General features: G+C 43.5%; 1 protein-coding gene across 1 annotated transcript; it reads left to right on the forward strand.

Annotated features, from left to right (window-relative positions):
* Window positions 1-2145: 2145 nt before the first annotated feature.
* myot (myotilin) lies at window positions 2146-27213 on the forward strand. Its single transcript, XM_061080224.1, has 18 exons — window positions 2146-2153; window positions 2300-2486; window positions 2679-2741; window positions 2992-3133; window positions 3488-3511; window positions 4123-4242; window positions 4373-4574; window positions 6064-6066; window positions 11517-11739; window positions 15658-16679; window positions 18715-18862; window positions 19086-19187; window positions 20052-20089; window positions 20800-20938; window positions 21133-21340; window positions 21537-21702; window positions 22026-22159; window positions 25068-27213. The coding sequence occupies exons 1-18, from the start codon at window positions 2146-2148 to the stop codon at window positions 25208-25210; spliced, it is 3072 nt and encodes a 1023-aa protein (XP_060936207.1). The 3' UTR covers window positions 25211-27213.
* The last annotated feature ends 649 nt before the right edge of the window (window positions 27214-27862 follow it).

Below are 27862 nucleotides of genomic sequence, written 5' to 3' on the forward strand. Positions count from 1 at the left end.
TCTGAACGGTTTAGATTGACACAGCTGTTGCATGCTGTGTGTGCCTGCTTGTGTGCAGGCATTACTCATGCTGCGGGGACCTAAAGCTTTTAATACAGTCACATTATGGGGGACTGTCTCCCTTATCGGGACAAATCATAATGTAAATTACATTTGAAAGTGAAAACATGTTTTAGGTCAGAAGTCAACTGAGGAGCAGAGCAAGCAGGGACAAGGAGTTGATGAGGTTCAGTTTCTGTCACATGTTGCAACGTCAGACATGACAAATATACAACAGAACATATGTGATGAAACATGCTTCAGCTCTGTTGCACAAGGTTAAATGGAGAATGGGGAAATGGGATGTGGGTGTGTTCATGGAAAAAACCTGCCTTGGCTTTGGTTCCATTCATTTTTGGATTCTTCACTCCAGTTAACACAATGTTTACTTCCCCACCACAGACTATTGTTTGTGTCCTGAATCAATCTTTATGCACATAACCTACTTTATGTTACTACAGTACTAACTTTTATTTATTTAAATTTGGTTGTCTTGTTTGTCCACGTTAAAATGAATCTTTATTTTCGGCATGTTTTAAATATTTGGATTAAGTGTATAAAGTTTATGAAATCATCTTTCTGGTTCCCCTCTGGAGAATATGTTGCCATGTGTTTACTATTAGAAGGAAGGGAATAACACACAGAATCATTATACTTAGACTGGTGACAGCCGCCACAACTGTACTATTTATATTTTTTCATAAAGAACTCTCTACATCCCTTTTCTTTATCATTGTTTTACATCCATCCCTTAATGCATGTTTCAACATTTAGAGAACTTAAATGACTGACCCATATTATCAATCATGTTTGATAAAGCGGGACAACTAAAAATATATATATTTTTTAAAACAAGTAAAACACATTTTTAAGAACCAAGTGCATATGTTGTTGCTTGAATACATTACACACATAATTTGATAAGAGTAAGTAACACTTATTCTTACAGATTTGTATGCTCAACATTAATCTTGTCAGAATCCTATGTCACATACCTTTGCGTTTCCAAGTATGGCTTCTGATTTACACTTACCCCGCCTCTCTCTGTGACATCAACTCATGAAGTCATCTGATTTCATTCGCATATAATTATTTCCCAAAATTAGCTGTGTCGTCAGTTACTGGAGGAGGTAGAGTTTAGACCACCACCAAAAATAGTTCTTTGCCACCAGTGAAAAGTCTGTCTAGAATTTGGTAAAATTGAAAATTAATTAAATTGATCATCAATTGACAGGAGATGAAATGTATCAGGATCTGGCTCAGGCTTTGTATGTCTCTTGTTTGTAACCATACAATCTTTTCTATGAGCTCACAACCATAACCTGACTTCTGACTGTGGCACTGTGCTGCTTTTAACTGAGGAAAGGTCAATTTGGCTTAATAGAAGATGCTGATTTATGACGTATTATATGTTTAGTTCAATGTTTTAAAGTTCCAGTGTGAAATGATCTTTTGGCAGAAATTGAATATTAAATAATCCTGGTGATGTTTTCACTAGTGTGTTTCATCTAAATTGTAAGAATTGTTGTTTTCTTTACCCTAGAATGAGCCTTTTTATTTAAATACTTTGTATATCAGGAGGTGGTCCACTCTAAGGAGGCTGGCATGTTTTTACAGTAGCCCAGACTGGACAAACTAAACACTTTTTGAGTTTTTATGACAACTGAAGGTTACCACAGGTTATCTTTCATGTTTGGAAGAGGAAGGTGAGGTGAGGGGGATTCACCTGCAACATGCAACTTCACTATTAAATTCTCGACACTGACCCTTTAGGTATGCTTCTAACCTGCACGTGTCACATCTATCTCTTACTCCCAACAATCTGTAACTACACACACACACAACTCAGACACACTGCTGGTTCATCCAGAAATCCCTTTCTGCATCCTAGGATAGATTTTACTGACCATGCACACGCTCTAGTAATCTTATTTATTATTCATGCGATGATACATGCTCAGACCTGTGTGTGTCCACAGCAACAAGTGTCTGCAGCACTGGGATAGAAGCTGTGGTTAGAGTCAGTGTGAGATGTTTGACGCTCTGCTTCTGTCTTTTTAGATAGAAAAACAAACCTCAGTCACTGCCTCCTGGAGCGCCTGAAACATGGCACAGTAAGTATGACTGCGTACACACACACACACACACACACACACACACACACACACACACACACACACACACACACACACACACACATTGACAAACAAAAACATAAACTAATATAATCCTTTCACTGTTGATTTGTACCGCCTTGTGTGTGCCTGTGTAGCGTCCAGAGTGTGCAGAAGAAGACCAGCACCATGTCTCTGACCATCTCCTCCTCCTCCTCTGCATCTTCCACTCGAGAGCTCCTCTCCAGCTCCTCGGGCTCCTCCTCCACCTCCAGCATCCTGGCTCAGAGACACTCCGGCCTGGTGCAGCCGCCGTGTGTCAGCCCTCAGAGGGTAGGTGCTTCCAATGATGGTAAATCAGCTCATTTGACAGACCTGTGCTGTATATTATTTAAATATGGTATTCACATTTGCTAATGTGACTTGTTTCTCTGTAATGTTGCAGAAGCATCACTACACAAATAACTGTGGAAATAAAGTGAATGTTAAGCTTGTTAAATAAAAAATTAAATTATCTGTGTCCAGATTCAGAGTCCCATCTACAATCAACAGTATTCAGGGAATCAAGTGGCTCCTACATTTGTTAAGGTAAAATATCAGAATTATCATTATATGTATATATATATGGAGAGAGAGAGAGAGAGAGAGAGAGAGAGAGAGAGAGAGAGAGAGAGAGAGAGAGAGAGAGAGAGAGAGCGACAGAGAGAGATTCTTTATGAATATATTCTAATTCTTCCTTTACTTCTTTAATCTGTGTTTGTATCCTTGTCTGTGCACCTGTTCACTCATCATCATCATCCTCATCATCATCCTCATCATCGTGGTCTTCGTTGCCCAGTGTCTGCGTGAGGTGTCCACAGTGAAGGGCCAGCTGGTGGTCCTGGAGTGCAGACTGAGGGGAACTCCACCTCTGCAGGTCATGTGGTACAGAGAGGATGAAACAATACTGGACTCAGATGATTTTAGGATTCTACGCAAGAGTAAGTTTGTGTTTATGACTTGAGTCATTAATACAACTTCAGAAAAATCCTTTGGGTTCTACAGTCCCTCACCCTGACTACAAGGAAGGTTTGTCAACATCTGTAGGGGCTGGAGTTTATGGTCAACACTGGGTGACATCAGAGATCCAACTACTTCAGTATTAAACTGGAGACGATGCCTATTTGAGCATTATTCTTATTTCCATGAAAATAAAACACATTCATCTCACCTCAATAATATACACTACACAATACTGTAACTTGGATTCACAGTAGATCTGTTCAATTATAAGAGCAGTAAAACTGTGTTTTCACTGCAGCAGAACTAACTTTTGGCCCTCTCTGTTTTTCCAGAGGCCAGTTCTGCATCAGTGCCAGGTGAGTGAACAATATTGATTTCATACTAATGACTAGAAAGAGGTGGATCCCAATATGCTTCCCCTTCACCCATCCATTAGCTGTACCCTTTATCCATTGAGGGTCATTAGGGAGCTGGAGCATATCCCAGCTGACATTGGATTAGAGGTGGGGTGTAAACAAAATTACTGCCAACAACCTATGACTAGACTAAAACCATGACTAATGATGAACGCTGGGATATTGCTTCATTTGAAGGGGTCCGAAGCTCAAGGGGACTAGAACACCTTCAGAGTTTTACCTCAGTGAGCTAGCGCCTCCATGTGGACACAAGAGAGAAACACATCTTGGGAATATGTTGTCATGGAAGATTTTGAAACAGCTACTGATGTGATCAGTTCATCTCACAGATTCACATAGTTAATAACTTGTATGTCTATATGTCTATCTTAATATATGAGTGACAATTTGGGTTCAATACCAACATTATGGCTGGTCCTCACAAATTGAATTGGCTTTCTAGGGTTAGAAGTTATAGGTTAGGGTTAAGGGAAGAGTAAGTCTTGTGTGTGTGTGTGTGTGTGTCCATCAGTATGTATTGAGTGTTAATGCTCTCGTGTTGACCTCTGCAGAGGAGCTGTGCACACTGGTGATCACTGAGGCATTTCCTGAAGACTCCGGCCTGTTTAAATGTGTGGCCCACAACTCCTTTGGCACCATCTCCTGCTCAGCAATACTGGAAGTTTTTAATGGTGAGATGTGATCATGTATGTTTATATACAGTAGAAGATGTTCACCTGTAACACTTTACCATCATAAAGTAAAATGAAAATGGTCAGTCTTGTTTTAGCGGTCTCTCATCCCCCCCCCCCCTCCATGCAGACCTGGAGGAGCAGCTGGAGATCGAGGCCATTCGTCAGCAGGAAGCAGTTCCTCTCCAACAGGAACATGAGGCCGTGTTCCAACAGGACATGGCCACCAGACTAGGCAGCGACGACTTCCCCCCTCCGCTGCCCGACTCCATGTGCCTGCCCCCTCCTGAGTGGCCCGACAGCCCTTTAGAAGATAGCATGCCTGCTGCGGAGTAAGTATGATGGCACACACACTCACACACACACATCACTCTCAGTATCTTTAATCATTATATAACACTGACCTCAATGCCCCGCATTGGTCGTTGAGGTACCCTGACAAGAGGTGTGAACTGCTGATGATCTGTTTCGAGTCGTTAAGCCTCTGTTGCAAATGTCCACGTGCTCTACCAACTGAGCTATCGAAGGGTCAAATACAGTTCACAAGTGTAGCGTTTTTTTCGAAAATGTCCATATCCTGATTAGAAAGTTAACCTGTGATGATAATACTTATTTCATGGTGCATGCATTGTATATAATGCTGAGAGTAAAGTCAAGTACTCCTACTTGCTATAAAGTTATTGGTTGTATTTTGAGTTAATACAAACAAACAAACATTAAACAGTTGATCTTGCAGTGTTGTTAATACAAGACAATGTCAATAACTAAAATGTGAAATTACAATAATGATTTAACTGTTGCGACTTTAATATATCTAAATAAATGACAGACTGTTTTTAGAATTTTTTTAGTTTATGGAAGACTGTATTTATTTATATATTTATTCATGCATTCATTCATTGATGCATTCATTTATTAAAACCTTTTATTTCTTCTGTTCAGGATTTAAAGGTTTCTTTTTTTTTTTTAAATGAACTCTTTACAACCTTGTAGTTCTTCTTTGTATCCAGACGAGGTCGCTGTTGTACTTGAAAATATAATCATTTTTAGAATCCAAGGTTAAGTGCAACTATTAACAAAATAAGTAAGTACAGATTTAGAAAAAAGTTTTGAACATGTATTGTCAACAAATTAATTTAATGGATGCAAACAATACGACGGAGGCCAATCAGGTGATGTTTTCTTCATCTTTGTGGGCAAGTTAATATCTGGTCAGCACATGATGATTTTCGAAAAATCCATATGCATCTCTTGCGACTTCAGTAGCACACGGCCACACAGCAAGTTTTATTTTTACTTTGAAATATCATACCTACTAATTCCACAAATATCTGTCTACCTAACAGCGGTGAAGTAAATCATCGCTGCTTATATTTAAACCCCACATGTGAAATACTAATAAAGCAAATTCAGTTTCACTCTAGGGAAAACATTGACTCTAAATAATGTGCTGATGATAAACCAGGTAGGATGAACACAAGTTTTTACCACAGACAGTTCAAAGCTGAGCACACAACTTCCAGTACGCAAACAAACAATGAATTACTGAATGGAAGTATATTGTAGAACTGTTTGACGAGGACTCACAAATGACAAGGAACAATTCTGAAGTAGCTCCTGAGCAGTAACACAGGACAAGATAACACCCAATAATAATAATAATAATAATAACAAACTGAACGAGTGCTCTGACTACGCTAGTCCAATCAGCTGGGTCAGCGCGTTCACGTCCCGTAGCGTTCCCGTCGTGAGCGCGCACTGTCACCTGTGGCTCCGCGGGCTCGCGCTCCTCTCGGCGTGCGGGTCGCGCTCCTCCAGCAGGGAGTCAGTGTGAGGAGGGGGACGCGCCGCGGACACCTCCGACTCGAGGTAAGAGCACATTCTGCCGGGCTCTCAACAAGTGACGCGTTTAACTCTCGACCAGGGTTTTACCCAAATACCTCTCAGTATCTAACGGGTAAAACTTCTCCTTCCTATAGTTTATATCATGGACTCTGACTATGCTCTGTCCTCCTTAGAAGGTCAAACTATGTTTAGAGCACTTGGAAAGTGGACTTTAGTCTATTTTGGGGTTAGTTTCATCTGCATGGTTGTATTTCAAACATCCTGGCCTGCTCGTTAAGTTCAAATTAAGACTGGTTCAAAACTTGACTTCACAAACTGCAGAACTATGTTGTGTGGGTGTCACCAAATACACGTTTCTCCAATTGTGGCTGTGGATCCCCGGTGTGGTTGGAAGTGGAGTGTGAGTGGACCCTTACCAGCAGGAGTGTGTCTGTGTTGTGCTGCTGCTGCTGCATGTTCTGAAGCTGTGTGGTCATGAGCTCATGTGTAGAGTTGTAAAAGTTGTGTGTCCTTTACCAACAAAGCCCCTGTTGTAGAAAATAACCATTTAATGGCAGCGTTTAGTATTCACAGGTTTGTGTGATGCTTCCAAATACACGTGATTACGATGCATTCACGTGCAGTCATAGAAAATGGAAACTTTCCAATCACATTCCAGCTTGTGGATACATTATTGTTTTTGCAGTTTTCTGGATGTAGCCCCGGCAAAACAATCTCCGTCTGTGACAAACGCTGGATTTCATGTTACAGCAAAATGCCAGCAGATGTAAAAAATCCCCCAGGTGTCTGCCACAGGTGCTACTTCAACATCTGATCTCTTCAGCTTTTGGTTCTTTGGTGTTTTATTGTTTGTGTCCTTAGGTTTGACTCAACGCTTTGGTTCAGATTCAGGTCCAGTGGGAGTTTAATGATGTGAAAGATGTCTGAGTGTAACGTGTCCGCTCTATATCAGAGTGCAGGACCATGATCTCATCTGTAATGTGAACTGCAGACATGGCGTCTGTGTCCTTCAGAAACCCCCCCACCCCCCTCATCCTCACTGCTGCACACAACAGCAGTTGTTGTCAAACTGTTGGCAGCGGTCTGGCTTTTAAGGTCAAGTCGAGGTTCTCTGACCAACTCGAACTTGAACTGATTATTTTATGGTCTCGATTGTTTGGTGAGAGACATGTGGTGATTGTGCTGCTGCGAGCTTTCTCTTCTCGATAAATGTAACAGTCCCTGTCAGATGAAGACACAGTGTCCTTATTGTTGCTGGGTAAACATTCAGCTGTCGAAATACTGTGTCTTTTTTCATCAATGACTTTTGCCACTTTTGACAGTTGGCAGATTTAAGAGTTATTTTGTAAAGAAGAGTTTTTTGTTGTTGGTATAAACTCTCAAGCCTTGCCACTTCATTTAGTAGATTTCATTTTTCCCCAGAATAAATCTGACGTGCCCTCGCCATCACCAACTGTCGCCCATAACACAAAACTCTGTATGGATTATCTTCGGTATCTCACTGTAATGGTTGGAATATTTTAGGATCCATCAGAAACTAGCATCTTCTGCTTCTAGATTAGATTAGATTCAACTTTATTGTCATTGCACAGTACAAGTACTTATACAAGGAAATGCAGTTTAACATCTAACCAGAAGTGCAAAAAAAGGCAGTAAAAGTGCAGAGTATTGTGCATATTTAAAGTGGAATATTTAAATAAATAAGATATGTACAGTAAGAAATATATATGGAATAGTACAGTATTAAGAGGTATTGTATGATATAGGAACGATGAATACACTATGAGCAAGATAAATATATAAATATAAATATAAATACACTAAAGGTGGGATAATACAGTAGTAAAAAATTAAATAACAGTCTAGTGCAAATCCTGTATAGCGTCTATGTTGCTGTCCCTCTGTTGTCATCAGTCAGAGGACTAACAGCTTAATGTGCTGCTACCCACAATGCCATGCGTGGGTGCCTGCATGCGCGTGCACGGGCATGTGGAAAGGGTTGGGTCACCAGTACAGTGTCTGCACCTGCCAGCTGATGTCCGAATTCCAAGACAAATATAGCTTCGCCCACTTAATCTCCCAAACACACAGAGACACATGCCATGGCAGTGATTATTCACACAGGTTACTTTCACATAGTTACATCTAAAGCTACTGCAGCACATATGATAGTCCTGGGTGAGTTTTTTGTGGAGGATACCAGTGTTAGCTTTCTGCATTACTATGTTGGCTGTTGACCTTTTAAAGAGGAGATGATTAACGGTTGACTTTTAGTTGGTAACATTAGTCCCTGCAGTGGGCGTAATGTGCATGCTTGTCTCTGTCTGCCATGGCTTACCGGCACAGTTCACTGGAGCCATTGTTAATGTTGTTATCTCCACCTGTGCTGGTCCCGCTCCGTCAAGCCAAAATAACTGTGTTGGAGCTCATTCGGGATAATACCTCAAGCCAATATTAGCTCACTGATATATCGGTATTGGCCTTGGCAGCGTACATACAAGTTGATTAGTAACAAGAGATGTCAGTAGAGAAACAGCAGAAAGATGTTAAGGGTTATGTAGAACATCGCTGGGCGATAGAACATTATCAACTAGAATGGTCCTCAAGAGAGTTCACAACTCCGCCAAGGCCCAACACTCCCGTCAAATTCAATCAAGCTGCACCAAATTTCACTCACTTAGATACCAGATCAGATTTCAGTCACCAAGATGTGTCATCAAAATTCCGAATTATGTGAAAGAAAATGATAAAATAAATAAATGGATTTGCCCCCTGATCTAGATCCTCATCAAGACTGAATGGGTTTTTCCAACAAGTATGTGGTAATCCATCAAGTAGTTTTTGCGTAATCTTGGTAACAAACCAACAAATCAACCAATACGCAAACGGACAAGGGTGAAAACATAAACTCTTTGGTGTAGGTAATAATAACCCGAAAATAATTTTCATCTACAGCAATATAGCAAAAGTCCAATAAATATGAATGTATAACTTGTGCTTTGTTTAAACACAGTGAGGATGTTTGTCACATAATTGATCTTTCTCAGATTTGTCAAATGTTTTGCTGTAATTGGTCTAAAGAACAAGAAGTCACATTTATCGTGATAATTTACTGACGTGAGCATCAGAGCTCACCGACCATTTTAATTTCCACTGTAAAATGTAGCCATCAGATATCACCATGTTAACAGTATTCAACCACACAGTATTCCCATCAAAACTTCAGGTAAATATTAGAAAAAATAACATTGTGGTTATTTGATTATTTCAGCTTCCAATTTATTGTTCTAAAAACAGTATCTGACTATAGTCTTCGTGAAAGTATTTGATTCAGGTTGGTCTTTGGATATATACCTAAAGTTGTTAATTTACCATGCCTAGGACCAGGAAACAACCATAGCACCACCATAGGTCCTCTAATAGATGTTACTTTTCATACTTGTCAACAAAAGGTAATGAATCTAAATCTGCACGCCTTGGTCGAACATGTATCCATCCAAATCCCCCCCCAAGACTGTATATTTTGAATTGGAATGCGTCATTATAGGTCGGTCTTTCAAATGAATGAATGTTCCAATTTCGGTAAAGAAGTGACAGCCCTAGCATTAAGACAATTATTTTCACCACTTATCCTCCAAAACACACATTCTTGATTACACCACATAATATAACTGGGTCATCTGGAAAACGGGTGATCAGTGTGGTTGTTGATATCCTGTAGCCTTGGTGTGGTTCCTAAATTTATTTAGACATTCACCCATGAGCTCCAAGGTTAGACTGTGTTTCTTTGAACTGGCGTGGGCAGTGTGATCATTCCAAGTAGTCATATATCAGATGTTTGTATGATTGAAAAAACGATTGGGTTTGTGCCCTCGTGCCCTCTGGAGAAATGCAGAAAAATAGTGAGTATGTGTAATTGAGTGTGTGAGAGAGAGAGAGCGAAGAGACAGACTGCTATTGTCATCACACTCCAGCGTAGCCCCGACGACGTGGTAGTCATGGGAACAAAATTCTTTCCTAGCAGAAAAGAGGAGGGCCAGCCAGGCTTGGTATTACAGACACAAAACTACTGAGGAGGCTGAAATGAGATCTGTCACTCTCATTAGACAAGTCTCACTTGTGCCACTGCAGCCACACTGGAATCAATCTGCTGTTGTGTTTTCATCACTACTGGTTTTTCATCACTTGGGCTCTGATGGGAAATATCTGAGTCAGTCATGGTTCTCAATGAGTCGCCCACTGGAACAACATCATGAGGCTGTGACCAATATTATAAAGCTGGTGCAGAATCGGCTTTCGATGAATGTGGTGGCAACATGGCAACCACTGTTTGTTATGTCAACAGCAACTGTTGGTCAGCTCCACCTTTCTTCCCGTTCTGTTCTTACTTTCATTTTCTCCAACTGGATCTTTACTCTCCTCTTCTAAGGAGCAACTGTTTTGACCAATAGTTCATCATTACATCTGACACGTTTGTTTGTTTATTGGTTGTTTTTTTATCAAGATTTCACAAACGCTACTGGATGCCATGTATCTTGGTGGAAGGATGTGTTAACATTGCTGGTTTTCTTTTTGGACATTTTCCCTGATTTTCCAGGGGGAAATTCATGGAACTCGATGACAGAAATCATGCACCTTTTGAGGACTGATTTCTAGTGTTTGTACAATTTGGCTGCAGCTTGATTGAATTTAAGCGGGCTGTTGGGCCTTGGTGAAGTTTTACTGAGTCCCATTCCAAGACTTAATTTTGAAATTGAGTTTTTTCCCTCTTAGGTGTTTTTGATCTGCATGGAGATTGGATGAATGTTTGTTATTTAGAAGTTTTCCGCATGTTTGCTAGTAGATATATAGACAAATGAAGCAGTTCTCTTTGCCCTTATTGGCAAACTCAGATGGTCGAATACATCAATTTGTCATAATAGCTTGCATGTTTGACCTACATTTGTCGGCATATTATCGGTCGGAGAGATGCTCTGGCTCCCTTGGTCTTCGTAGGTTCTAAACAATTTACAGAAAAAGCTTTGTGATGTCCGTGGACTTGGCCCGACTGTCAACTGTTAACCAAAATATGGCCATATTTTATTTTGTACATCTGCTCTGTCCTTTCATTCATCCCTGACCTTCTCTCAACGCATCTCAGGAAAAACAACTTGAATAAAAACAGCGTCAAACTTAAATGAATTAATTAATTTGTGTCTGTGGCTCTTTGAATACTGGTCTTATTTCCAGGTGGAGACGACTCTATAGGTTTGTGAATGGCATGGAGATCTGAGGATTCTGGAAGGAACCTGTGTGAGGGAGTCATGATGGCTATTTCTTTAGCTCACCCCTCATGCTCACTATTCACTTTCCATCCTGGAACCTGTATCTTATATATCTTTACAAATACTTGCAAACCTTTAGTAATATGTCTGTGCGTTTCTTGTCAGTTTTCCAGCGCCTCAGCCGTCCAACCACTCCTCTGAAAGACCCTTCAGTCGAGGCGAGGACGAGTTCATTGCCTTGAGTTCAGAAGGCCAAAGGTCACCAGAGGTCGACATCCAAGCCTGTACACCCAGCCCCCCCCTGCCACCCTCACCACCACCACAAGCTCCAGACAAGGAAAAAGCTCAGACACCCAAGCTGTTCAGCCCAAGCAAGATCAACTTCAATGTACGAATATTTCTCACTCTACGTTTTGTCAGTTGTTACTGCCGTCGTATGAAACCACTGTCTTTGTGTGTCATGGTCAAAAGCTTGAATGGAAATGGCATAAGATTAAACATAGACAGTCACCTTATCGTGGTGGAGAGGTTTGCGTGTCCCTGTGAACCTGAGGGCTGTGTTGTCTGGAGCCTTGTGCTCCTGGTAGGGTCTCTCATGGCAGAGTGGTCTCAGGTGAGGGGCCAGACTAAGAATGGTTCAAAAACCCTCAATGAATATCGTTACAAGAGGAGATGGGACCCAGCCCGGAGGAAGCCCGGGGCCCCCGTCTGGAGCTAGGCCCAGACGGAGGGCTCGATGGCGAGCGCCTGGTGGCCGGGTTTGCCACGGAGCCCGGTCGGGCACAGCCCGAACAAACTACGTGGCACCCCCCCTCTCTTCATCTCATGGGCCCACCACCTGTGGGAAGACCCGTTGGGGTCGGGTGCGCAGCCACATGGGTGGCAGCGAAGGTCAGGGGTCTCGACGGACCAGACCCGGGCGGCAGAAGCTGGCTCTGGGGACGTGGAACGTCACCTCGCTGTGGGGAAAGGAACCGGAGCTTGTGAGGGAGGTGGAGCGCTACCAGTTAGATCTGGTGGGGCTTACCTCCACGCACAGTCTCGGCTCTGGTACAGTACTCCTGGATAAGGGTTGGACTCTATTCTTCTCCGGAGTTGCCAAGGGCGTGAGGCGCCGGGCAGGTGTGGGGATACTCATAAATCCCCGGCTGAGCGCCGCGGTGTTGGAGTTTACCCCGGTAGACGAGAGGGTCGCCTCCCTGCGCCTAAGGGTTGTAGGGGGGAAAACTCTGACTGTTGTTTGTGCGTATGCACCAAACAGCAGCTCAGAGTACTCGGCCTTCTTGGAGACCCTGAATGGAGTCCTGCAGGGGGCTCCAGTAGGGGACTCCGTAGTTCTGCTGGGTGACTTCAACGCCCACGTGGGCAACGATGGAGATACCTGGAGAGGCGTGGTGGGGAGGAACGGCCTCCCTGATCTGAACCCGAGCGGTCGTTTGTTATTGGACTTCTGTGCTAGTCATGGATTATCCATAACAAACACCATGTTCGAACATAAGGGTGCTCATAAGTGTACCTGGTACCAGAGTACCCTAGGCCGAAGATCAATGATCGATTTTGTGATCGTGCCATCTGATCTGAGGCCGCATGTTTTGGACACTCGGGTAAAGAGAGGGGCGGAACTGTCAACCGACCACCATCTGGTTGTGAGTTGGATCAGGGAATGGGGGAAATTTCCGGATAGACCTGGTAAGCCCAAACGAGTAGTGCGGGTGAACTGGGAACGTCTGGAGGAGGCCCCCGTCCTAGGAATCTTCAACTCACACCTCCGGCGGAGTTTTTCTGGCATTCCTGTGGAGGTTGGGGACATTGAGCCGGAGTGGGCGGTGTTCAAAGCCTCCATTGCTGAAGCTGCGGCGGCTAGCTGTGGCCTCAGGGTCTTAGGTTCCTCAAGGAGCGGTAACCCTCGGACACCGTGGTGGACACCGGTGGTCAGGGAAGCCGTCCGATTGAAGAAGGAGGCCTTCCGGGATATGATATCCTGGAGGACTCCTGACTCGGTTGCAGGGTACCGACAGGCCCGAAGGGCTGCAGCTGCTGCCGTGTCGGAGGCTAAGCAGCGGGTGTGGGAGAAGTTCGGAGAGGTCATGGAGAAGGACTTTCGGTCGGCACCAAAGTGTTTCTGGAAGACTATCCGGCACCTCAGGAGGGGGGAACCATCCAAGCTGTGTACAGTAAGGATGGGACTCTGTTGACCTCAACTGAGGAGGTCGTCGGACGTTGGAAGGAACACTTTGAGGAACTCCTGAATCCGAATAACACGCCCTCTATGTTGGAGGCAGAGCTCGAGGTTGATGGTGTTTCGTCGTCAATTTCCCTGGTGGAGGTCACTGAGGTAGTCAAACATCTCCGCAGTGGCAAAGCCCCAGGGATTGATGAGATCCAGCCAGAAATGCTAAAGGCTCTGGGTGTTGAGGGGCTGTCATGGTTGACACGCCTATTCAACATCGCGTGGAAGTCGGGTACAGTGCCAAAGGAGTGGCAAACCGGGGTGGTGGTTCCCCTGTTCAAAAAGGGGGACCAGAGAGTGTGTACCAATTATCGGGGTATCACACTTCTCAGCCTCCCTGGTAAAGTCTACTCCAAGGTGCTGGAAAGGAGGGTTCGGCCGATCGTCGAACCTCAGATTGAAGAGGAACAATGCGGTTTTCGCCCCGGACGTGGAACTACGGACCAGCTCTTCACTCTCGCAAGGATCCTGGAGGGGGCCTGGGAGTATGCCCATCCGGTCCACTTGTGTTTTGTGGATCTGGAGAAGGCGTATGACCGGGTCCCCCGGGAGAAACTGTGGGAGGTGCTGCGGGAGTATGGGGTAAGGGGGTCTCTCCTCAGGGCCATCCAATCCCTGTACTCCCAAAGCGAGAGCTGTGTTCGGGTCCTCGGCAGCCAGTCAGTTTCGTTCTCAGTGGGTGCTGGTCTCCGCCAGGGCTGCGCCTTGTCACCAATCCTGTTTGTGATATACATGGACAGGATATCGAGGCGTAGTCGTGGTGGGGAGGGGTTGCAGTTCGGTGGTCTGAGGATCTCGTCACTGCTTTTTGCGGATGATGTGGTCCTCATTGGATCATCGGCTTGTGACCTTCAGCACTCACTGGATCGGCTGGCGGCCGAGTGTGAAGCGGCTGGGATGAGGATCAGCACCGCTAAATCTGAGGCCATGACTCTTAGCAGGAAACCGATGGATTGCTTACTCCGGGTAGGAAATGAGTCCTTAGCCCAAGTGAAGGAGTTCAAGTACCTCGGGGTCTATGGAGCGTGAGATTGGCCGGAAAATCGGAGCAGCGGGGGCGGTATTGCGTTCGCTTTACCGCACCGTTGTAACGAAAAGAGAGCTGAGCCGCAAGGCAAAGCTCTCGATCTACCGGTCGATCTTCGTTCCTATCCTCACCTATGGTCATGGGTGATGACCGAAAGGACGAGATCGCGGGTACAAGCGGCCGAGATGAGTTTTCTCAGAAGGGTGGCTGGCGTCTCCCTTAGAGATAGGGTGAGAAGCTCAGTCATCCGTGAGGGACTCGGATTAGAGCCGCTGCTCCTTTACTTAGAAAGAAGTCAGCTGAGGTGGTTCGGGCATCTGGTAAGGATGCCCACTGGGCGCCTCCCTTGGGAGGTGTTTCAGGCACGTCCAGTGGGGAGGAGACCTCGGGGAAGACCCAGGACTAGGTGGAGAGATTATATCTCAACACTGGCCTGGGAACGCCTCGGGATCCCCCCGTCAGAGCTGGTCAATGTGGCCCGGGAAAGGAAAGTCTGGGGCCCCCTGCTTGAGCTGCTCCCCCCGCGACCCGACCCCGGATAAGCGGATGACGATGAGAGATGAGAGTATAAAGAGATGGAAGATGCATCTCTACTTCCTGTTGTAGGTGTCAAGGACCTGTCTTTGTATTTAGGCTCTCTCCAAATTGCTATTCAGTCTCAGCTGTAAATCATGATTATATTTATAATCAGTTTGATAAGAAATATTTAGGAACCTTTAACTTTTATTCCATGTCCAATCTGGACCCATGGAGGAGGGTTGGGTTTTATAAGAAAAAAGGAGGGGTTAGGGTCCCACAGGATTTAAAAATCAACAACATGAATTGATAAATAATTAAATACCTACATTCTGTGTGCAGCCACACAGCATCTATCTCATAGAAATACTTATCTGTTTATTGAAGTTCAATAACATAGAGTTATTGTTGGTATTAGTAGACAAGAAGAAACATTTTCCAACACTGATGCTTTCAACTTCTACTTGCGTGTTATTTTTGCTATGTTGTTTCTGAGTTTCCGTACCTTTGTGTGTCACCTCTCTCTCTCCCAGTCCTCCCAGTCAGGAGGCAACAACATGAACCTGTCAGACCTGCCGACCTTCAAGCCGAGCACCTTCCCTCCCAGTGCCTTCAACTATGAGCGGCCGAGGCATTTCATCCAGTCGCAGGCGTCCTTCCAGGCACCCAGCTATGAGAGTGTGCAGAGGGAGGCTCAGGAGTACCAGAATAACTCCCAGCAGAACCTCCACAGCTCCCAGAATAGTCTCGGTGTCACAGAGACACAGAGTCAAGCAACAATCAAGTCATCACAAAGTCAGTCGTTTTCTCAAACCCAGTCCGTGTCAAAGTCCTTGGCGCAGACCCAGTCCCAGTTCCAGTCTCTCAGCCTGAGTCAGAACCAGTCCCAGTTCCAGTCTCTCAGCCTCAGTCAGAACCAGTCCCAGGCTGCTGCCCAGATCCAGATCCAGACCCAGGCCAATGGAACGGGCAAGTCCTCTCCCTCCTCCTCCAGCCTCAGCTCTCCCACTTCCACCCCGGCCTCCTCTGCTGTGCCTCCATTTTCCTCCAGCGCCCCTCTGCTATGTCCCACTGCTACCACACCGTCATCCTCTGCTGCTTCCTCTCCTTTCCCGGCCTCCTCCTTATCCTCTCTCCCCCGCACGACCATGCGCTCCACTATCACCCTCACCCCCAGTGTCCCCAGTGCCACCGGCCTAGGCAGTGCCACCCTGCCGGCCAACCAGGATATCCTGTCAGCACCCGCCGCCTTCCTCTGCTCCGTGCTGCCCTCCCCTTTCTCCTCCTCCAAGCTGTCTCCCAACTCCAACCTTCCTTTTCCCTCCATCTCCCCCTCCCGCTCCCCGCTGTCCCCCTCTAGCCCTCTGCTACCCATAAGGATGTCCCCCTCACCTTCCTCCATCTCTCAGCAGCCTCCCCCATTTTCTCCCTCCATCCCTCGCTCCCCTCTCTCTCCCTCCTTCTCTCGCCAACAACCCACCGCTCCCAACAGTCAGAGCAGAGTCCCGCCTGCTGTAGTCTCTCTACCTGCCGGCTACAAGGTGACGCCTAACATGTGAGTCACAGTATACATAAGTTTGATATGCACGGATGCATGAACATGACAAAATGTCCCACTGCTTGTTTGTGTAGAAAGATGTAAACAATTATTCAGAAAGAACAGAAGATTTCAGGAGGTGTGAAGAGGCTGTAACTGTCCTTTATTTCAGCATTACCTTTACACTCAGTCCCCATTTGAGAAGAGGTTAGTTAATGTTAATGGTGAAAATAAAATCTTGTGGACTGGTTTACAGTTTTTCACGATTTCGAAAACAGGGCCCGGTGTTTCAAAACACTACAAACAGTTAGCACAACCACACACCCAATCAGCAGAACACCTCAGATCCTTTGCAAAATAAAAACAGTCTTGTAAAAACTATACACTAATTTATCAAAACCATATTTTGTTTCATATGACTTAATTCTGTTTGAGCCAGCTAACCTAAAACACTTTGAGCAATTCTACTTCTAATTCAATTCTACTACGTTAGAGTACTGTAAGTGAAGTACACTTACAGAGAAAGTGCAAATATACAATAAATTCACCTAACAATACACAAGACCAATGCTGCACACTGATGAAATCATAATTAATTTCTCTCCATATACCCAAATCCGTCAATATGTCAACATGGAGAATCACAACAAAACACATCCCAGTTTTCATGCTACTACAGTAGTGTGCATAACACTGTAAGCTCAGCAAAAATCAGACATACTGTAGATTCTGTTTCCAGTACAGGTTACTATGACAGATTTCACTGTATATCTGCTAAGATCTGAACTCTTAGTCCCGCCTCCCTCAGCCTCAATCTGTGGTTCACGACATTGGTCAACTAGTGTTGCGCGAATTTCATTTGATAAATTTGGTCCTCTTCTTCTTTGAGCACGTTCTCCTTCTGCTTCTGGTCTTCCTCTTCAACTTCCTCCTCCTCTTCCTCTTCCTCTTCCTCTTCCTCTTCCTCTTCCTTTTCCTCTACCTCGGCCTCTACCTCTGGCACGGCCTCTTCCTCTTCCTCCTTCTCCTCCTCCGTGGATTCCCCCTCTCACCCTCACTCTTCTTCTTCTTCTTCTGACTCCTTTAATTTTGGTTGAAGTCAAGTGAACTCACCTGCTGCATTTGTATAGTGCTTAAACCTAATTGGTGTGTCTACAATTAAGCAGTCGTGTGTGCACACCCGATGGCTGTGTTGAACCGATAGGCTCATAGGGGGGTAATTTGACAGTCAGTGCTTTGGAAATTGCAAGGAAGTGACATCTTGATATACTTCTTGGTCTAATGTATACAAGTATGTTTAGTGTTTTGCAAAAAGTGTGAAGCTGACATTGTGCTGATAGTGGTGCAAATCTGGGCTGATGATTTGCTGCTTGAGTGTAAGGTTTTGTTAATTGTGTAATACTTTTGATTTTAGTGTTAATGCAATCGGAAAAAACTGTAAATCAACTTTCCAGAGACTTTAGATCACCTGGATAATGAAAGGAACATTCAAAATAAAATCCTTGAGAAAATTGCTGACTTTTAAAAATAGCTGTTTTCCTGTTCATAATTAGAAACCAGTGTTCAGTCTTTAAGGTTTCTTCTGAGCTGAACTCATAGACTGTATCTTAAGATGGACAATATGACTGCTCCCCAAAAGGGAAGCCCAAGTGTTTTGATCGCCATCCTGCCTCTTCCATGTTAGCTGATGGGACATGGACCAAACTAAAAGGTCAAAGTACACATCAAATTAACTTATTTGATGACATAAAAATTGAAAGCCGTATCTGCTGGACCATGTTACAGATCTGAATCATCCCCGAATAACGACTATGCAGATACTGGTTTCCAATGTGTTTAGATGGCAGCATTTAAATCTGGGATACTTTGGCTTCATTTCTTGATATTGGGAGGAAGTGGAGACACATTGTCCATTTTTACATACAATAAAATAAAACCATAAAGCGAGCACATAGGGCACTTTAAAATACTCACTGCTGTCTCCAAAGTCATTGCATTTAATTCTACCGTCCTTCATTTTTCATTTTATCCCTCTTTTTGTTCTGTCATCCAGCCTCCCCAAGCCCATTCTGAAGAAGTCTGTAGCTCCTCGGCCGTCTTCTCGTTCCACAGATGAAGACATCGCAGGCTCCAAAAACGCTCTCATGCAGGATCTGGAGAACAAGCTGCGCTCAAAGGAGGCCAGGAGGAGAACTAGCCAGGTGTGTTTCTCCTCTGTGTGTGTGTGTGTGTGTGTGCTTGTGTGTGAATGTCTCTGTATGTGTGTCCTACATATACACTTTTTATACCATATGCATTTAACGCAGTTTGTGTCTGTTTGAACATAACAATAGCAATAGCAGTTTACCAGCACACATCACAGCACACTTTCTATGTGTGTGTGACAAATTCCAATTCAACAGTATAAAGCTTCATTTTTGACAGAAACTGTCCTATGAGGAGCGTATGGCTCGTAGGCTGCTGGGTCCAGACAACGCCAACTACGTGTTTGACCAAGACAATCTTTCAGACTCACAACCCGACCAGGTACGACATCGAACTTTCATGTTGTCATTGGACATCCTCATTATCACAACAATCCTTCTGATGGTGTGTTGCAGATTCTAATGATGTGTGTTGCAGTGCTGGCCGTGCGGCACAGAGATTTATGTTGGCTCTTGTCCAAAAGCCATTAGGGTGTAATTTTGCTATTAAGTAAAGCACACACATTATTACAGTCATTTGGGTTTGAATGGCTGCACAGGCAGACTGGTTCCACTCAGGGCCTCCTGAAAGCCCGGCAGTAAACCCTGCAGCCCCAGTGAGCTGTCTGTCTGTCTGTGTGTGTGTGTGTGTGTGTGTGTGTGTGTGTGTGTGTGTGTGTGTGTGTGTGTGTGTGTGTGTGTGTGTGTGTGTGTGTGTGTGTGTGTGTGTGTGTGTGTGTGTGTGTGTGTGTGTGTGTGTGTGTGTGTGTGTGTGTGTGAATGTGTGAATGTGTGTGTGTGTATATATGTGTATATGCGTGTGCGTATGTGTTTGTCTGTGTGTGTGTGTGTGTGTGTGCGTGTGGGTGAGCAGAATTGTGATGGCTTTTTGCCATATATTCTCTCTGTCTTTCACACTCATGCACACACAACACCAACACACAACACGTGCATGAACACACTCGGACACACACACACACATGTCCTCTCAAGCCAACACGGTTTGTCAGCAGCTATTTCTAGCCCGCTTTCTGAGAACGAGCCCCTTTCACTGGTGACAACAGGAGTATTGTGTCAGAACACACAGACACACACACACACACACACACACACACCCTCCTTGAATTGTGTCAACCTGTTTACCAGTGTTGTTTAGTTTTCAAAGTTCAAACCTATAATGCCTCTGCTGATCTGTTTTCTGTTACAGCCAGAATCACCAGAAGGAAGACACACAGGTGGACTATGGTAAATACAATTTAAGCATAAATGTTGCTGATATTTATTGACCTATGTTTCCACTCAACATTAAAATCTTGAAAATAGAATTTCTTCTCTGAATTCGTATCCAGCATAGTTGTATTTATTACATCTATGCTGCTGTAAAGCTTCATTTAAAAATAGCTCATGAATACAAGCTTGTGATCTTGTGACACTTTTAGTTTTTGTCCATTTGATGCGGCAGCTGAACCTCGAGCTGCTCTGTGCAATCCCTAACACTGACCCTCATGGGCAGTGATGTGTTCACAATTCAACCAATGCCAGTTTGCTGCATCAAGGAGAAACAATATTCAAAGTGAAACAAAATTGTCTGACCAGATTTGTAGACTGAGGTGGGAACCAGCAGTTGAATTATTTAACGTTTTGCAACACAATAGTATTTTTAAGGTATTCAAAAAAGGGCCATTGAAAATATTTTCAAGTATTTGCCTATATAGGAATCAAGAGAAGTATTCATAAAAATCCCAAATCTACAGAGTGTTCTAAAAATGAACCGGTTTGTCAGGAGAGATACAGGATAGTGACTTAAGCTCCTCACACAGCAGCACAGCAGCAGTGTGTGTGTGTGTGCCTGTGTGTGTGTGTGTGTTTGCAGAAACTAGTGGACTATCAAATTCAGTTATTGAAAGGGAGGTGAAGTGCGGTTATGAATAAATAATCTTTCTCTCCCTCTGCAGGGGGAGGCAGCACTCAGGGAGAGATGAGAGGGGAAATGAGGGGTCGGCCATCCAGGAGAAATGTTATGCTCCTCGTTTCCTACAGATTCCCTCCGACCTCACTGTGGAGGAGGGACGCTTCTGTAGGATTGACTTCAAGGTGAATTACACACACACACTCACGCAATAACACCAAGATCTTAACTGTTCCATCTGTATTAATACACTTGTGTCTGTATTGCTACAAGGTCAGGGCCTTAAGTATATATCACACTCAATAAATAGGTGTGATAGTGATGGGATCAAGTAAAGGATCGATGAAGGGGGAATAAAACTCCTTGCTCCTCTCTTAAGGTCGGAGGCCTCCCTACACCAGACCTCTGCTGGTACCTGGACGGCAAAGCCATTCGTCCAGACGACTACCATAAGATGCTGGTGTGTGAGAAGGGGATGCACTCGTTCATCATAGAGATTGTCACGGTGCACCACGCTGGTGTGTATGAGTGCGTCGCCAGGAACCGAGCTGGGGAGAGCCGGTTTACCATAAGGCTCGACGTCCTAGGTAAAGAATTAGAAGTGCTAGAAATTACTTTTTATGTCAAATTTCAGCCTCATGCAGCTTACCTTTCTTATTGGTTCTATTGAATTACACTTACGGTACCTTTGGAAGGTTTTTTGCTGGAATCATGTTTAATTTTCTGTGGTGAATGAAAGGGAGCTGCACTGATAGATTCACTCAACCTCCTCTGCTCTCTCAGCCCAGGAAGCTCTCCGTCCTCCCACCTTCGTGCAGAAGATGTTGAACTCTCGAGCTCTCGAGGGCGACACTGTGAGGTTAGAGTGTAAAGTGGACGCTTCCCCTCCTCCACAGCTTCACTGGAAGAAAGATAAAGACATGCTGCGCATTGACCCCAACAGAATGAGGTAGGTGGTGGTAAATGTCCTACTCAAAAAACGTTTTGTTTCAAAGGAATTTTAAGAATCAAGATTTTCTCGAAGTTAAAATCACCTTTACATTTACATTCAACTTTTCACAAAAACACCACAGACAAGCCCTACTCGTGATTGAACATATACAATCATATCAAACAATTAGTGGAGTGCCTCATTTAATCAGTGATTCACCCTTTTATTGACTCCCATTTATTGTTTCTGTGTTTTTTTGTTGTGTTTCCGCCTGTGTCCTGACACTGGGCGCAGTGTGTGAACCAAGGGATCAAATGTAATATTGGATTTTTTTGTATCAGTTTGTACCAGGACGGTTCAGGACGCCAGTGCTTGTTGATAGAGAGGTTGCTGAAGACTGATGCCGGCTGGTACACGCTCTCCGCCATTAATGAAGCTGGCATGTCCACATGCAACGCCAGGCTGGATGTAGGCAGTAAGTCCACTGTGTGTTTATCCAATTTAGCCATAAAGGTTAGTCTCAGCTGTCTCTTGTACGAGATAGCCTGGCAGTTACCATAGCAGCCCCGGCTGTAAGCTCAAACAACAGATGGAGAGTGCTCTACGCTCAATGCTGCACTGGATCCACCTCCACACTCTGCAACTCGTTAAACACGTTGTTATATGATAAAGCGGAAACTTGATATATATATCGATATGAGGCTTCGACCTGTTCAGCTTACTTAAAGTAAACGGCATGATCACCAAGTCAGAGTGATAAGTATGGAGGCCGTCCATATAACACGGCTATTAGGTTTCTGCTTGATCACATATCCCAGCTGCTGTGTGGAGATGGAGCTGAGTGAGAGGACTGACAAAGGCTGCACAGAGAAGTGCCTGAGCCTCTGTTACACATGAGCTGCACTGCTCAGCTGAGCAGCAAAGCTGAAAGTGAGTCCAGAGTTTAGATTACAAACCTATAGCAGAACAGGACCTCACAAGAGAGAGGTTGCTCAGCTGCGGGTGGTTTAGGATGTCCATATAAGTCTATACTTTCTCTGTATGTTACTTTTCACACATGAACAACGCAGCAGGAAAATCTCTGACCTGTTCACAACAACATAGACATTTCCAGTGTGTTCAGATGAAGGGCGGTGCAGCAGACAGAGATAGGACCTATATGTGCCGCTCTGGGGATCAAAAGTGTTTGTCCATAGTGAATCGTCAAACCTTCAATTCTTGTCACCAAAATTCTTAACATCTTAGTTGGCGTCTTCTTTTTGTGTGGCAACACTCACTCGATCATTCGCGTTCTCTATGTCACAAGATCATTCGGAGTTCAGTGCATGTCTGAAAGCAGCGAGTGTGAAAGTCTCAGTTGGTGAACGTTCTTCAGTCATGAGTGGAAGTTGCAGTGAGTTAATTTCCACATCATTGTGCGTGTGTTTGAATTACAGAGTAAGGTTAAAGCAAACAAAAGGTAAATGAAGGTATTACACATTTACTAATCATTTGACTAAGTTTGAAAGTTTGTGTCTTTGCCCACTGTTAAACTCATTGGCTGAATGTTCTTACAAATCTGCTTTTCTGTATAGCTGCTTTCAGACATGTCCTGATCTCCAGATAATCTCCTGACATTCTGCATATGTGACATTCTGCATTTGTGAAATCGCACAGTTCCTCCTGCCAGCCCACTCGTATAAACTCTGAATGAGTGAAAAGCAGCATTCATCACAAGCGAAAGGATCTGTTCTCGTTTCTAAGATCAGATGCCAGTGTTGATGTGCTGTGGAGAAAAAAATATGATCTCCGCAGTGGAATAAATACGTTTCATCCTGCCTCTGTCTGCTGCGTCACCTGGCACCTTAACACTCCAAAGATTTCTGTTTTGTTGTGAACGTGTCTGAGCGGAGAATCTCCTGCTGCGTTTTTATATGTATATGGCAAAGAAAGTCCAGACCAAATTAGTTGGACATCAAGTCAGAAAACAGCTCAATAATTTCCCAGATTTAGCAGAAATCGACTCACTACCAGGTTTATTTGTGCAGCTCAAAGAATGCTGTCTGTTACATTAACAGGGACTTGGATCCTTTTCATCTCCTACAGTGGACCTCTTTGACCCCTTTGGTCTGTTCTGTGTATGATTTGAAAGGTGTTTGTCATACAACATGCTCTACATTTTGAGTCTTCACGACAAAAGTAGTGATATTGATTAGAATCTGTACATGTGCAAGCATCAGTGGGGTTTAATGGCACACAGACAGGACTGATCTGTAGAGAAAACAGTGACAGTGACAGGGCGGCTGTGGCTGAGGGGTAGAGTGGTCGTCCTCCAACCTGAAGGTCGGCGGTTCGATCCCCAGTCTGAACCATCTGCATGCCGAAGTGTCCTTGGGCAAGATGCTGAACCCTCAATAGCCCCCCATAGAATAACAAAGTGCTGCAAGTAGATGCACTGTATGAATGTGTGTGTGAATGGGTGAATGTGAAACTGTACTGTAAAGCGCTTTGAGTGGTCTTCATCAGACTAGAAAAGCGCTATATAAATATAAATCCATTTACCATTTACCATTTACAATCATTCACATACATGTTTGTATAAACAAACACTGACACACATTAAAGTTCAGATACACACATTCATCCTGTTAAACACTCACAGTCCCACTGTACCCTCCGTCAGTGAATTAAACAAACTAGTAGTTGTGTTTGTTTAGAGCATGAAAGTGAAACATGGAGAACTGTGCAGCCATTGTTCAACACAACTGTGTGTTGGTTGCTTATCTGAGCGGGCCGTCCTGTGCTGTGGCGTGCAGTCCAGACGAGTTATTTTCAGACACCTGGCATGATAAGAATGTTCAGCATGAGACCAACCAACAGTCAGATCTGCTGCTGCCGTTGGGGTTGACACCAGTAGTGTCATACAGTGCATATACATATATATATATATATATATATATATATATATATATATACATATATATATATATATATATAGTATATACACTGTATATGATTTATATGAATCATCATGAAATGTGCAGATCTGTAAAAACTGATTGAAAAGCAGATTCTCTCTCCTGCTGCTGGATATTACTCAGTACTGTTGCTTCAGTATAGACACAATTTCATGTGCTTGTAATTGGAGAAAATCACTACTACATGATTCAGATGTTTTGCTTTCACTATTCAAAACATCTGTAGGTATAACTAAAATAAGATTTTTCTAAAATATGTTTTAAATCCAATAATCTTTGAGGCAAAAAAATACAGATGAGTTGCTGATATGGTCTTAAAAATACGGAATATGTGTTTGTCATCATAATGATCTTCCAAATCGGTCCTTAAAATATCCTGTTGTCGAATGTAATCATTAAACGCTCCTTGTCCTGTTCCCCTCCCAGCTCGCAAAACCCAAGCCATGAAAACAGCGCCCCCTGGCTCAAAGACCCTGAAGCTGCTGTCGTCTCTGAGCCACGTGCCCACGCTGACTGTGGAGAGCCCGGCCCAGCACACCGCCCCGCTGTACGAGAGTGAAGAGCTGTAGGCCACGCCTCCACACATCATACCTCATCTCTGAACTGTAGCACTGGGCCAGAGTCTGTGATAACTGTAATGTCCACGCAGAGACAGGTCTGAGTTTGAGGCTGGTAGCAGATGAGCAAGAGTATGTCTTTGGAGGCCAATCCAGATCAGGTTGAATAAATGCACCTAAACAAGGTTGATGTACATCAGTAAAAAGGCAATAGCTGTGATGCAGTATTAGATGATTCTTCACTATTATTAGAAAATGTATATCTTAGTGTTGCTTACAAGCTCGCAACAAATCGTCCTTGAACTGTCACAGGTTTAGTTAAAAGTACCGAAATGGCCTTGTAGAGATTGTTTCAAATACCTCAAGTAACCCACCCTAACCGTCACGAACACTGGTATCTACCATGAGGCGAAATGGTGGTCAAATGCCCAGTTAGTCAAAGTAATCACTCCTCATATTGTCCATCTGGTTCTGTCTGTTCCTGCTGCGCCCACTCCGGCTGTTTCACCATCTTTCTAGTCCAGGCTCATGTTTGACACATGCCCGTAAGCCTCTCTACTCTGCACACATGTCCCTTTCTCCTCATGTGCCTGTCCTGTGTGCTCTCAGTGAAACGGTCCTGGATGGATCAGTAGGCGTAGGTGAGATGAGGCAGACTCCTCCCTGCTGCTAGATTTATCCCAGCAGCCAACCACAGTACAGCAACATAAAATCCCATGTGGTCTGGAGAACATTTTCTCCAATAGAAAACCGATGACAGGGAATCTCCAGCAGCACACGTTACACTACGACTTGTATTGGACTCACGTGTACGTGATGAGTAAGCACCTTTCATTGCGAATAATTGTGCGTTATCTTGAAATACAGTGTCTAGCTCTGTTCTTTGGTCTGTACAATACCCACAATCCCACACTGCCAACATCTGTCACTGCACTTTAATCATGACAACTGTCAGTGTCTCATCCAGCATTTGCCCTCATTTTCTTTAGCTTGGAGTTGTTAAGGGATATTTTTATGTTTCAGCTTCGGAGTTTAAATGTGTCTGAATCACAGCTGCTGTTGCCTTTCATCTTATATTGTGTTTCCCTGTGGTTTTAAGAGAGATTAGATGGTGGTCACTGCTCAGATTCTCCGCTGTGATATAAATTCAGCCTAATATGTGTTTTTAACGTCGGTCTCTAATATACAGTGTATGTGAATGAAACTATTTATTTGAGCTGAATTAACTATTTATCGTTATTTGTCCTTAACGTTGTCCCTCTCTTGCAAAGGGCTGCAGCCAGAGATATACAATATCAACGAGTTGGACAAAGAGTGACAGGCTGTCATTACTGAACACTTAACCAGGTCTGCAATCTCAAATCTGAATTATTGGCTGAAATTTACATTTGATCACATCTGCAGTGCAGATAAAACATGTTTTACACGTAACCCAGGAGAGACGTTTTCTCTCTTGATGCATGTTTGCATCCTAATGTTCAGTTGAAAAATGGAGTTTCAATCAGAATCAGTTTGTAAGCCTGTGTCCAGTTATACCGATCTCAACTTCTGACCAGAGGTTCATTCAAAATGACATTTCAGTAAAAGGCTTGGTTTGCCTGCTTACCTTGAACTGCTGATTATTATTGCGAGCCAGGAAGTAATTTCACCAAGACCATTCATTTCTGTCTGGATCGGCATGTAAACCAAAATCTATCTTTTAACCCTGTGTGATCACAACTCTGTGCAGGAATTTCTTTTTAGAGCAAGACCTAAAAGAGATTAAATGGACCTGCTGCCCTTTTTACAATACAAACTCGTGTATTTGGACTGGATTCATACAGTAAAATTGAAAATATCATTTTGTGAGATGAAAAGCCTTATGTCTACAGTTTTTTGAGATGTTTAGATCATAAAGGGTTAAACGTTTGGTAAGTTAGGCCCTTTCTGTTGACAGTTTGAACGCAGGTAGACGTGTGTAACTCTCCTCAAGTATATATTTGTTGTGTGAGAACCTCTGCATATCACCGGATGAATGAGGAATAAAGTCTGTGTGACCTTGGCTTTGTCTCCAGCTAAATATGTTTTTCTTTTTTAATGGATGGCACAGACTAATGATGCTCTGAGATATAAGGGCTCATGATTCCATCTGCTAAAGGCATGAAAACCAAAACAGGCATAAAACATTTTATACTATGGCAGGTCATACAAATTTACAAAGTAAGAAACTAGAATGTCATAGTATAGTAACAAGCAAAAATAATTCATTAAAGTAATAAAAGGCATCATAATACACAAAGTCTTACAATTGCTGTATAGTGAGACATAAAATGTCTTCTTAAAGTTAGTAATAAAACTATTTTGTATAAGTTAAACAATAAATAGTATAAAAGTCATGAAAATGTCACTGTACAGTAAGACATACAAATGTCATTGGTATAGTAAGTGATATAAAAATCTGATTGTACAGTCAGTCATTATACATTTTTATAGTATAGAAAGTCATTATAAACATTTTACAGTTTATTAAGTGATAATAAAAATGTCACAGTATAGTAAGTCATAAAGATATCAAAGTTTAGGAAGGCATTGTAAGAATGTCATTGAATAGTCAAGCATTAAAAAGTTAAAATGTGATTTTAGAATAGATACAAATATGTGCCCACTTTTCAATTGGGGGAAGAT

Source organism: Limanda limanda, chromosome 10, assembly GCF_963576545.1.
Source record: "Limanda limanda chromosome 10, fLimLim1.1, whole genome shotgun sequence".
Classification (NCBI taxonomy): Eukaryota; Metazoa; Chordata; class Actinopteri; order Pleuronectiformes; family Pleuronectidae; genus Limanda; species Limanda limanda.

Coding starts and splice junctions, on each gene's coding strand:
- myot (XM_061080224.1), top strand. Junction 2,742..2,991: donor TGGCTCCTACATTTGTTAAG/GTAAAATATCAG, acceptor TTCGTTGCCCAG/TGTCTGCGTGAGGTGTCCAC. Junction 11,740..15,657: donor CAAGCAAGATCAACTTCAAT/GTACGAATATTT, acceptor TCTCTCTCCCAG/TCCTCCCAGTCAGGAGGCAA.